Below are 12,461 nucleotides of genomic sequence, written 5' to 3'. Positions count from 1 at the left end.
GTGGTTATCCATCCATTTTTTTAACATAAACGTTTGCTGGATGTGCTTATGTTTCAATATGTCGGCTTCCATTATTTTAAACAAAAAACTAACGTTTTTGTGAAACATTTCTTTTTTTAAATAAAGATTTGAAACTTTTAAGGCATCACCTGAAAAAATTGTCACCTGTAACGTAAAACAGAAAGGCTGTCACCTGTCGACAGAAAGGCTACGTTATTCTATCCATCAAAAAAAAAAATTTAAAATCATGCGGAAACGTAAACAATGACAAACTGAGTCAAAAGTATGCACTTTTGAACTACATTTGCCGAAATATAGTCTATGGGTAGGTCAAGCCATATGTTGTTTCTATACGTTTTTTTCTGTTTACAAACATATCTGCTTGATGTACAGCAAATACGAGATGTGAACAGCCCCTAAGGCAAGTGCTTGTTCTGCTTTTTTCAGGCAGGAGACAGGTCCTGTTTTACTTCTCTTTATGGATCTGCTCCTGGTTTTGGCTGAAAAATTATAGAGGAAAAAACTGCTCCAAACCTCACCAAAGTGTTTTATTTTATTTTTTTTGTGTGTTTTTTTTTCTTTTCACAACAAATATCCACATTAATTTTACACTGCTTACAACAGGTCAACCAATTCTAAAACAAAGTGATTGACACAATATTAAACTAAATCAGATTTTTTTTTATTGAATTCAGAAAACATGCTGTAATGCACCACTGAGCTGTTTTTCATAGGCAGTTATGTTACAGCACGGTTTTACAAATAACTTTCTGGTTTTCTTATCTTCTTCCCTTCCAGAAGACATTCATTACATCATTCACTTCCTTCTTATTGCTCCTGGTAACATCTCGTGTATGATGTATGTATTAGAGCACTGCTTCTATTTGCTCTCAGCAGTTCCATATACCCAGGTTGCAGTTCTTCCCAAGGTCTGGATCCAGAGCAGTTCTCAGTGTAGGAAGCTCAGAAGGAACTCTTTCTTCTTCAGTAAGACTTGTAGCATGAGGGTCTGGCATTCTTCTCACTCAGAAACGATTGCCTTTTCCCCCTCTTCAGTAATGTTGAAGCATGGCGAGTACCTACAGTAGTTGTCACATTTTCTTGTCCCATATCCTCCACTTTATCACCATGACGATCATCCTTTCTTCAGGACACTGTCGTCTTTATATAGACACCATAGTAGATAACGGTAGCTAGCATGGTAAAGAGCTGCCTGGTGAAGTGACCAGACTTTTCCTCCCGGACAGGAACTCTATATTCTTGACTGCTCATGAGTACCTGACATTGTTCTCCTCCTTGAAGGTAGTACTTGGTTCAGCCTTGTGTATGGAATGTTGTTTGCTGACAAATTGAGATGACATTTTCTTCAGACTGGTGGGTGACAATGATGATTTTGTCTTGTTCCAAAGAGCCTTTCAAGAATAGCTTGCACCCTCCTGTCCATGCTGGCCACATCCATGAGAACTTCCATAAGTTCACTCTTCTTCCCCTGATACTTTTCTTGGCGCCTCTTCACTTTCTCCCTGTATTCCTGGTTATTGATGAGTCCATTCAGCTTCATGAGAATGTACTCTGCTGAAATATCACTGACTGTCTTCAGGACGTACCTTTCCAGCCAGAACATTTTCTTCGCTTGAAGTAAAGCAGTCACTTTTGAGATCAAAGCAACAAAATCACCTGCTGAGCAGAAATGACTGAAGATCCTCAGTGACGGAGAACCTAGTGAGCTCACAGCGGTGACATCACAATACTTTACAGTTGGTTACCATGGCAGCCAAACTGAGAAAGAGGCTATAACCTGGTATATGTGGTCACCTGCCTGTAACCATTGGTATATCTCAGCATTAATATAGCAATGGCTTACAGTAGGTTACCATGGCAACCAAACTGATAAGGAACATATAATCTAGTATACATAGTAATCTACCAGTACACCAACAATGTATATCCTACTATAATTCATCTGTTTCCAGACAGTCTTTCATGTGTTGATTGATTTCTTAATATATCTTTATAGCACTTGGACATTTTACTGACAGCAGCACTTCTGCTCCTTTGTTTCAGGGATAGGTGGACGTCTCAGTACCTGGACTCCCACAGATACCGCCATGAATGTAGAGGAGGCCGCACATTTGTGGCTTTGTCCGGAGTTCCGAAAATATCCCTGGCTATGATGAACATGGCGAGTATTGAATGGCAAGAGCAGCGTATGTGCAGCCACCTCACCTACACACACCCTATACAAACACTATATACACTACACTTACCCTATACACATCATAGAGACTACGCTTACCCTATATACACACTATGCAAACTATACTTACTCATTATACAAACAATATAGACTACACTTACGCTATATATACACACTATATAAACTACCATTACTCTAGTCTATATACACACACTACATAGACTACATTTACCCTATATACACATTATATAAACTACACTTACTCATTATACACATCATATAGACAACACTTACTTTATATACACTATATAAACTACACTTACTATATAAACACACTATATAGACTAAACATCCTATTCAAACACTATATAGATTACACTTACCCTATAAAAACATTATATATGCTTATCCTATATACACATACTATATAGACTACACTTACCTATACAAACACTATATAGACTACACTTACCCTGCACAAACATTATATAGATTAAGCTTATACAAACCCTATATAAACTACACTTCCCTATACAACACTATATAAACTACACTTACTCTATATACACAGAGTATATAGACTACACCTACCTATAAAACACTATATATATACTACAAAATACTTTAAAAATATTAGTGTATAAAACATAATAAATAAAAAAAAGTTGACATATTAGGTATTGCCACGTCCGTTTCTGTAATCTACAGAATGATGGTAATAAATATTGAGTTTTGTTTGGCTGTTAACCCTTGCTTTGTTACTGGAAAAAATGGATTAAAATGAAAAATCTGCCAAAAAAGTGAAATTCTGAAATTTTATCTCCATTTTCCTTTAATTCTTTTTTGGGTGGTTTCTATTATGTATGCCCCACAAAGTGACTTCAGACCCGGACTGGTCCTTAAAAAGTGGATTTTGGAAATGTTCTGAAAAATTTCAAGATTTGCTTCTAAACTTTCAAGCCTTCTAACATCCCCAAAAATAAAATGGCATTCACAAAATGATCCAAACATGAAGTAGACATATAGGGAATGTAAAGTAATAACTATTTTTGGAGGTATTACTCTCTATTGTAAAAGTAGAGAAATAGAAATTTGCAAATTTGCTAATTTTTACACATTTTTGGCAAATTTGGTATTTTTTTCATATGAAATGTTTTGATTCAATTTTACCACTGTCATGAAGTATAATATGTGACGAGAAAACAATCTCAGAATGGCTTGGATAAGTAAAAGCGTTGTAAAGTTATTACCACACAAAGTGACACATGTCAGATTTGCTGAAAATGGCCTGGTTCTGAAGGTAAAAATGAGCTTGGTCTTGAAGGGGTTAACAGTATACACATGGGCAAAGTGGGCATGGATCTGCAAAAAACGGATGACATACGGATGTGTTTCGTATGCATTCCGTATTTTTTGCAGATCCATTGGCTTGAATGGAGCCACAGATCGTTATTTGCGGCCAATAATAGGACAAGTTCTATTTTTCAGCGGAACTGATATAAGGAAATACATTAATTTTTTTATGGAATCATTGAAATTAATGATTCAGCATATGGACCGCAAACGGAATCCGCAAAAACGTAAGGGAAACGGAAAAAAAAAATGTTCGTTTGCAAGAGTCCTTAGGTATTTTGCGGTCCACAAAAAACGGATCCACAAAAAATACAGATGACGTCCGTCTGCATTCCATATTTTGCAGAACAGCTGGCCCCTAATAGAACAGTACTATCCTTGTCTGTAATGCGGACAATAATAGTACAAGTTATATCTTTTAGCGGAACGGATACACGGAAACACGAAAACGGAATGCACACGGAGTACATTTTTTTGTGGATCCATTGAAATTAATGGTTCCGCATATGGACTGCAAACGGAAACCACAAAAACAGATAAACGGAAATAAGGCCTTATGGCTCATGCATACGAACACATTTTCTTTCCGTGTCCGTTCCGTTGTTCTGCGGACCGTATACGGAACCATTCATTTCAATGGGTCTGCAAAAAAAACTGAAGGAACTCCATGTGCATTCCGTTTCCGTATGTCCTTATTTTCGTTCCGCAAAAAGATAGAACATGTCCTATTAAGAATAGTACTGTTCTATAAGGGGCCAGCTGTTCCATTCCGCAAAATGCGGAATACACATGGACGTCATCCGTATTTTTTGTGGACCACAAAATACATACGGTCGTGTGAAAGAGGCCTTAGGGCTCCATTGTTCCGTATCCGAGTTGTATTTTTTCTGTTTTGTGGCAGCATCAGTTCCGTTATGCCACAAAACATATCCGTATGCAATCCGTTTTTTGCAGATCGCAAACGGAAACAGGAAGTTTGTTATCATTACTGTAATGTACTGTAATGTTTGCAAACAATAAACACATGGGCAAAGTGGACATGGATCCGCAAAATACGGATGACATACTGATTATTTTTTATGCATTCCGTATTTTTTGCTGACCCATTTACTTTAATGAAGCCACGAACTGTGATTTGCGGAAATAATAGGACATTCACAACTTTTTTGCGGAACGGCTAAGCAGACATACGGAAACAGAATGCAAACTGAGTAATTTCCGTTGTTTTTGCAGACCCATTGAAGTAAATGGTTCCGCATACGGTCCGCAAAAAAAACTGAACGGACACGGAAAGAAAATAAATTCTTGTACATGAGCCCTTAGGCTACTTTCACACTAGCGTTTTTGCTGAATCCGTCAGGGTTCAGCAAAACGCTTCAATTACTGATAATACAACCGTCTGCATCCGTTATGAACGGATCCGGTTGTACTATCTGTAACCTAGCCAAGACGGATGTGTCTTGAACTCCATTGAAAGTCAATGGGGGACAGAACCGTTTTCTATTGTGTCACATTGTGTCAGAGAAAACGCATCCCAGGACGGAATGCTGCGGTTTACTCTCCGGTATGAGAACGGAACGGAATGCATTTTGGAGCATTCCGTTTTGTTGGCAATGAATGGGGATAAAACGGAAGTGTTTTTTTCCGGTATTGAGACTCTATGACGGATCTCAATACCGGAAAATAGAAACGCTAGTGTGAAAGTAGCCTTAGCCTATAAATATAGACTAAAATGGAAAATGGCGAGGAACACCAAATGTCGCAAAAATCCACCACATATCACACAAAACGGTGCAGTTGCAAGCCACAAAACTGACATATCTGATTTGATAAATGTCCCCCATAGTCTCCACTTCAGCTAATCTTTACTGTAGTACATGCTACGTATAGTGTATCGGTGCTTCTTGGGTTAATCAGAATGCAATGAATATACTGACCTCTGCTGCTGGGATCTGACATTGGCGGTGAAGGAAACATTGCTGCCCTTATCGCAGTTAAATATCAAAGCTCCACCAATATCTGCATTTGTTAAAACTGCTTGCAACAGCACCTGGATAGAAACACAGAATTCACTTTACTATGTATTTTACATTTCAGTGTGTGATAACGGAGAGTGCCTGGGGCAGGACAGCTGTAGAGGCACCAGTCTCATCTATAGGCATGGATATCCTAATAAAACCATTCTACAGTATGACTGGGGAGTTATCAATCTAATAAAGAAAGCACATGTTCACATCTCCGTGATGGAGATCTGGCTGCCTGATCTGCCAAAAACAGATGCATGCAGCGTTTTTGTCCGGCCAAAACCAGGCATTTATGCCATAAATCGGCAGGATCACCACCGAACCTCATTGCAGTCAATGGGGAACCGTCAGAGAAGTAGAGGATCCGGAAACGCCGGATCCTGCTAGATCTGGCAGGCTGCTCTGTGCTGGAGCAACCTGCCGGATCTCCTAACGGAGATGTGAAGCCTTAAGGGAGCCTGCCAGCAGTTCTGACAATGCAAAACTGCTATCAGCACTAGGTAGGGGACAAATATAGCTTTTGTGAAACTTTTATCAGGAGTAGTGTGAAAATTAGCTTTTATTCTGCTGTACACTGCTTTTACAAGTGCCCAGGAGGCAGAGCTTCATTGTGAGGTGCAGCAGTCACTGAAAACAGGGGGGAAGGGCCTATGAATTAGCTCAATGCATGGAGCACTTCACTGTGAAGCTCTACCTCCTGGGCACTTGCAAGAGCAGAATCTGTCAAAATAAAAGTTCATATTCACACTACTTTTTATAATAAAAACTCCACAAAATCTATGTTTGTCCTGTTTGCCCCAGCCCCTATCTAGCACTGTCAGTAGTTTTGCATGGTCAAAACTGCTCAAAGACTCCTATTAGGACATATGGACGTCATTGATAATAAGGGTCCCCTACTTGTATATCCCCTGTTTGAGCCTAAACAGAGAGGTTTGTGGAACCATCTTCTATTCCTGCTGCACTCAAGCTATCCTTGTGTTACATGCATGGCTAAATGGCTGCTCTGTAGTACAGTACATTCACCTTGCAGAGGCTCCCCCAGAAAAATGATCTGTTTGCTGAGGGGGCCTAAACCAAGATCGGGGGCAATCGGCTGGAATGGGTTGTCTGGCAGGACAGCTCCTTTAATGCAGTGGCTTATGCTGGGGGATTGAGCAGCCACAAGAAGCTTCCCTAGTGATATCGGCTGATCTTCTGATGATTGTGACATTACAGGTGCCAGGTTGTCCTATGGATAGGCTATCATTGTGTAGTCCCAGAAAACCTCTTTAATGGGACACTTCCATTGGAAGGGTTTCCTTTGTTAAACTCAATATCCATAGCAAACAATTTTTTGTAGCTGTTTTTCATTTCAGCAGTACTATGCCATTGAAAATTAAGTACAGAATGTTGTTCTTCTGCCGCAGTCAGCACAAATGATAAGATCAGTAATCCGCAGTCAGTTTACTGCTGCTGTGAGGGGAAGATGCTATCCGGTACGATAATAGTAGGCATAAAATTGGGATGACAGCTCTACTGTTCTCTTGATAGACCTAGATGAAGATATCCACCCTTATCAGTGTAATGTGTGATGCTCTAGTTGAGTCACTCATCTCCTTTCCCCAATAGCCGCAGGGAATGGTCTGAGAAATTCTAGTGAGGCTGTTTGCTGTGCTAAAAGTGACTTCAAAAAATCATATCCAGAAAACTATGCATCCATTTTTTATTTAAAAAATACATAAAATATTCACATATAGGCTAATAAAATGTATAAAGTGATGTATAAAAATTTAATGCAATGGAAATGTGAAAGGCGTAATACATACTGAGGGGCAATTACTAAAGTATTTAAGCTCCTATTCTGGCTTAGTCTACTTTTACATCTGCGTTTTTCCTTTCCGGTATTGAGATCTGTCATTGGATCTCAATACCGGAGGAAAACGCTTCAGTGCTATCCCCATTCATTGTCAATGAGGACAGTGAACTGAACGGAACAGAATGCACCATTTGGTTGCGTTTCCATGCTGGAGCAAGAGGGATCTGGCAGGAAACACAATCTTTTCTTGGACACAAAAGAAAATGGATCCAGAACCCTTTGACTTACAATGGTTTTAGTGCCAGATCCGTCACGGCTATTTTAGAGATAATACAACCAGATCTGCTCAAAACGGATGCAGCCGGTTGTATCAGCAAAAACGCTTACGTTAGGATAATACAACCCTAACGTAAGCGTTTTTGCTGATCCCTGCCGGATCTAGCAAAAACGCAGATGTCAAAGTAGCCTTAGAAATGTCCCTCACTGTGTATTTATGTGACACATGACAGGGTACATTCAGCAGTCAATGATTTACCTGCATTGAGTTCGGTATTGACCAGGCGACCAGCGTAGGCGCTGAATGCTTCACTCCTGCAGCAATGCCGAAGTTATGGTGAAAATCTATAAAGGATTTTAAATCAACCCTTAACTTTTTCTTGTCAGATTCCACATCCAAGGTACCGTTTACTTTATCTCCTATCAAAGGAAAGAACAAGAACATGATCAGCGCTAACACATTGCATCCGGATGCCTTCCGTTTTTCATCCAGCCTCATTCATTACTATTGAGCCAGAGCTGAGCGAACAATGCTCAATATAGAACATGCTGCGATTTCTCATGATCGCACAGTTGATCTCTGATAAACAATGCGCATGTACAGGATTCAGTCTGGACTGCTGTCCATTTGCAGCACGCATGGCGTCCGGACGGAAAACTCGCTCACGAGAAACAGTCATTACACTTCTGCTTCTAGAGCTCAAACAGTATTTTGATTGAATATTTCCTTATTGTAAAAAAGTAAAGCTTAATTATTTAGCTAATTTTCTATTATAACTTAAAAGGGTTGCCCCCCCCCCCCCCGAAGAAGTTTTATAGTGAAATCCAACCCATAATTATAACACTTTTAGTATTTGTACAGTTATTAAATAATGCTTGTGTTACCAGCTATTCCAGGAATAACATTAGTACCTGCTGTTTCTATTCAGCAGCCTCTGTGTCCACTTCAGTAAAAGTGCAGAGGTGGACACACATGCCCAATCTTCCTTTCTCTGCTCCCCTTTGAGGACATGGCGTTTTTCCATTTTTGTGTTTCTGTTTTTTACTAGGGATGAGCGAACTCGAACTGTATAGTTCGGGTTCGTACCGAATTTTGGGGTGTCCGTGACACGGACCCGAACCCGGACATTTTCGTAAAAGTCCGGGTTCGGGTTCGGTGTTCGTCGCTTTCTTCGCGCTTTTGTGACGCTTTCTTGGCGCTTTTTGAAAGGCTGCAAAGCAGCCAATCAACAAGCGTCATACTACTTGCCCCAAGAGGCCATCACAGCCATGCCTACTATTGGCATGGCTGTGATTGGCCAGAGCACCATGTGACCCAGCCTCTATTTAAGCTGGAGTCACATAGCGCCGCCCGTCACTCTGCTCTGATTAGCGTAGGGAGAGGTTGCGGCTGCGACAGTAGGGCGAGATTAGGCAGATTAACTCCTCCAAAGGACTTGATTAACTGATCGATCTGCAGCTGTGGATCATTGAGCTGCTGATCCTCAATTGCTCACTGTTTTTAGGCTGCCCAGACCGTTTGTCAGTCACATTTTTCTGGGGTGATCGGCGGCCATTTTGTGTCTTGTGGTGCGCCAGCACAAGCTGCGACCAAGTGCATTTAACCCTCAATGGTGTGGTTGTTTTTTGGCTAAAGCCTACATCAGGGTGAAGCTGTCACACCAAGTGCATTTAACCAGCAATAGTCTGTTTATTTTTTGGCCATATACTACATCAGGGGCAAGCTGCGCCTGTCACCAAGTGCATTTAACCCTCAATGGTGCGTTTGTTTTTTGGCTAAAGCCTACATCAGGGTGAAGCTGTCACACCAAGTGCATTTAACCAGCAATAGTCTGTTTATTTTTTGGCCATATACTACATCAGGGGCAAGCTGCGCCCGTCACCAAGTGCATTTAACCCTCAGTAGTGTGGTTGGTCAAGCTATCACACCAAGTGCATTTAACCAGCAATAGTCTGTTCATTTTTTGGCCATATACTAAATCAGGGGCAAGCTGCGCCCGTCACCAAGTGCATTTAACCAGCAATAGTCTGTTCATTTTTTGGCCATATACTACATCAGGGGCAAGCTGCGCCCGTCACCAAGTGCATTTAACCCTCAGTAGTGTGGTTGGTCAAGCTGTGACACCAAGTGCATTTAACCAGCAATAGTCTGTTCATTTTTTGGCCATATACTACATCAGGGGCAAGCTGCGCCCATCACCAAGTGCATTTAACCAGCAATAGTGTGGTTATTTTTTGGCCATATCCCAGTCTAATTCTGTCACTAAATCCATACCGGTCACCCAGCGCCTAAATACTAGGCCTCAAATTTATATCCCGCTAAATCTCTCGTTACCGCTGTCCTGTTGTGGCTGGGAAAGTTATTTAGTGTCCGTCAAAGCACATTTTTTGTTCTGGGTTGAAATACAATTCCCAATTTAGCAATTTAAAAATTTAGTGGTTTCTGCTGTATCAGAGCTATTTGAAATCTATCCCTAAAAGGGTATATAATATTCAAGGTGCACATAGGGTCATTCAGAATAACTTCACACACCCGCTACTGTGCATTTCCAAGTCTAATTCTGTCACTAAACCCATACCTGTCACCCAGCGCCTAAATACTAGGCCTCAAATTCATATCCAGCTAAATCTGTCGTTAGTGCTGTAGCTGGGCGAGTTATTTAGTGTCCGTTCAAGCACATTTCTTGTTCTGGGTTGAAATACAATTCCCAATTTAGCAATTTCATAATTTAGTGGTTTCTGCTATATCAGAGCTATTTGAAATCTATCCCTAAAAGGGTAGATCATATTGAAGGTGCACATAGGGACATTCAGAATAACTTCACACACCCGCTACTGTGCATTTCCAAGTCTAATTCTGTCACTAAACCCATACCTGTCACCCAGCGCCTAAATACTAGGCCTCAAATTTATATCCAGCTAAATCTGTCCTTAGTGCTGTAGCTGGGCGAGTTATTTAGTGTCCGTTCAAGCACATTTCTTGTTCTGGGTTGAAATACAATTCCCAATTTAGCAATTTCATAATTTAGTGGTTTCTGCTATATCAGAGCTATTTGAAATCTATCCCTAAAAGGGTAGATCATATTGAAGGTGCACATAGGGACATTCAGAATAACTTCACACACCCGCTACTGTGCATTTCCAAGTCTAATTCTGTCACTAAACCCATACCTGTCACCCAGCGCCTAAATACTAGGCCTCAAATTTATATCCAGCTAAATCTGTCCTTAGTGCTGTAGCTGGGCGAGTTATTTAGTGTCCGTTCAAGCACATTTCTTGTTCTGGGTTGAAATACAATTCCCAATTTAGCAATTTCATAATTTAGTGGTTTCTGCTATATCAGAGCTATTTGAAATCTATCCCTAAAAGGGTATATAATATTCAAGGTGCACATTGGGTCATTCAGAATAACTTCACACACACCCGCTACTGTGTATTTCCAAGTCTAATTCTGTCACTAAACCCATACCTGTCACCCAGCGCCTAAATACTAGGCCTCAAATTTATATCCAGCTAAATCTGTCCTTAGTGCTGTAGCTGGGCGAGTTATTTAGTGTCCGTTCAAGCACATTTCTTGTTCTGGGTTGAAATACAATTCCCAATTTAGCAATTTCATAATTTAGTGGTTTCTGCTATATCAGAGCTATTTGAAATCTATCCCTAAAAGGGTAGATCATATTGAAGGTGCACATAGGGACATTCAGAATAACTTCACACACCCGCTACTGTGCATTTCCAAGTCTAATTCTGTCACTAAACCCATACCTGTCACCCAGCGCCTAAATACTAGGCCTCAAATTTATATCCAGCTAAATCTGTCCTTAGTGCTGTAGCTGGGCGAGTTATTTAGTGTCCGTTCAAGCACATTTCTTGTTCTGGGTTGAAATACAATTCCCAATTTAGCAATTTCATAATTTAGTGGTTTCTGCTATATCAGAGCTATTTGAAATCTATCCCTAAAAGGGTATATAATATTCAAGGTGCACATTGGGTCATTCAGAATAACTTCACACACACCCGCTACTGTGTATTTCCAAGTCTAATTCTGTCACTAAACCCATACCTGTCACCCAGCGCCTAAATACTAGGCCTCAAATTTATATCCAGCTAAATCTGTCCTTAGTGCTGTAGCTGGGCGAGTTATTTAGTGTCCGTTCAAGCACATTTCTTGTTCTGGGTTGAAATACAATTCCCAATTTAGCAATTTCATAATTTAGTGGTTTCTGCTATATCAGAGCTATTTGAAATCTATCCCTAAAAGGGTAGATCATATTGAAGGTGCACATAGGGACATTCAGAATAACTTCACACACCCGCTACTGTGCATTTCCAAGTCTAATTCTGTCACTAAACCCATACCTGTCACCCAGCGCCTAAATACTAGGCCTCAAATTTATATCCAGCTAAATCTGTCCTTAGTGCTGTAGCTGGGCGAGTTATTTAGTGTCCGTTCAAGCACATTTCTTGTTCTGGGTTGAAATACAATTCCCAATTTAGCAATTTCATAATTTAGTGGTTTCTGCTATATCAGAGCTATTTGAAATCTATCCCTAAAAGGGTATATAATATTCAAGGTGCACATTGGGTCATTCAGAATAACTTCACACACACCCGCTACTGTGTATTTCTAAGTCTAATTCTGTCACTAAACCCATACCTGTCACCCAGCGCCTAAATACTAGGCCTCAAATTTATATCCTGCTAAATCTCTCGTTAACGCTGTCCTGTTGTGGCTGGGAAAGTTATTTAGTGTCCGTCAAAGCACATTTTTTGTTCTGGGTTGAAATACAATTCCCAATTTAGCAATTTCATAATT

The 12,461-nt window shown here is 40.3% G+C and overlaps 1 protein-coding gene across 1 annotated transcript in view; it reads right to left on the bottom strand.

Annotated features, from left to right (window-relative positions):
- Positions 1-12,461, bottom strand: part of LOC122945456 — a 200,344-nt gene that overhangs the window by 91,331 nt on the left and 96,552 nt on the right. Inside the window, exons 22-23 of the mRNA XM_044304524.1 lie at positions 7,905-8,065; positions 5,488-5,600 (exon numbers count right to left, since the gene is read on the bottom strand). Coding sequence (XP_044160459.1) covers positions 5,488-5,600; positions 7,905-8,065 — 274 coding nt within the window. The remainder of the gene's footprint in view (positions 1-5,487; positions 5,601-7,904; positions 8,066-12,461) is intronic.

Source organism: Bufo gargarizans, chromosome 8 (assembly GCF_014858855.1).
Source record: "Bufo gargarizans isolate SCDJY-AF-19 chromosome 8, ASM1485885v1, whole genome shotgun sequence".
In the NCBI taxonomy this organism is placed as follows: domain Eukaryota; kingdom Metazoa; phylum Chordata; class Amphibia; order Anura; family Bufonidae; genus Bufo; species Bufo gargarizans.
The sequence above is the reverse complement of the archived record's forward strand: the minus strand, read 5'-3'. Positions and strand labels throughout refer to the sequence as shown.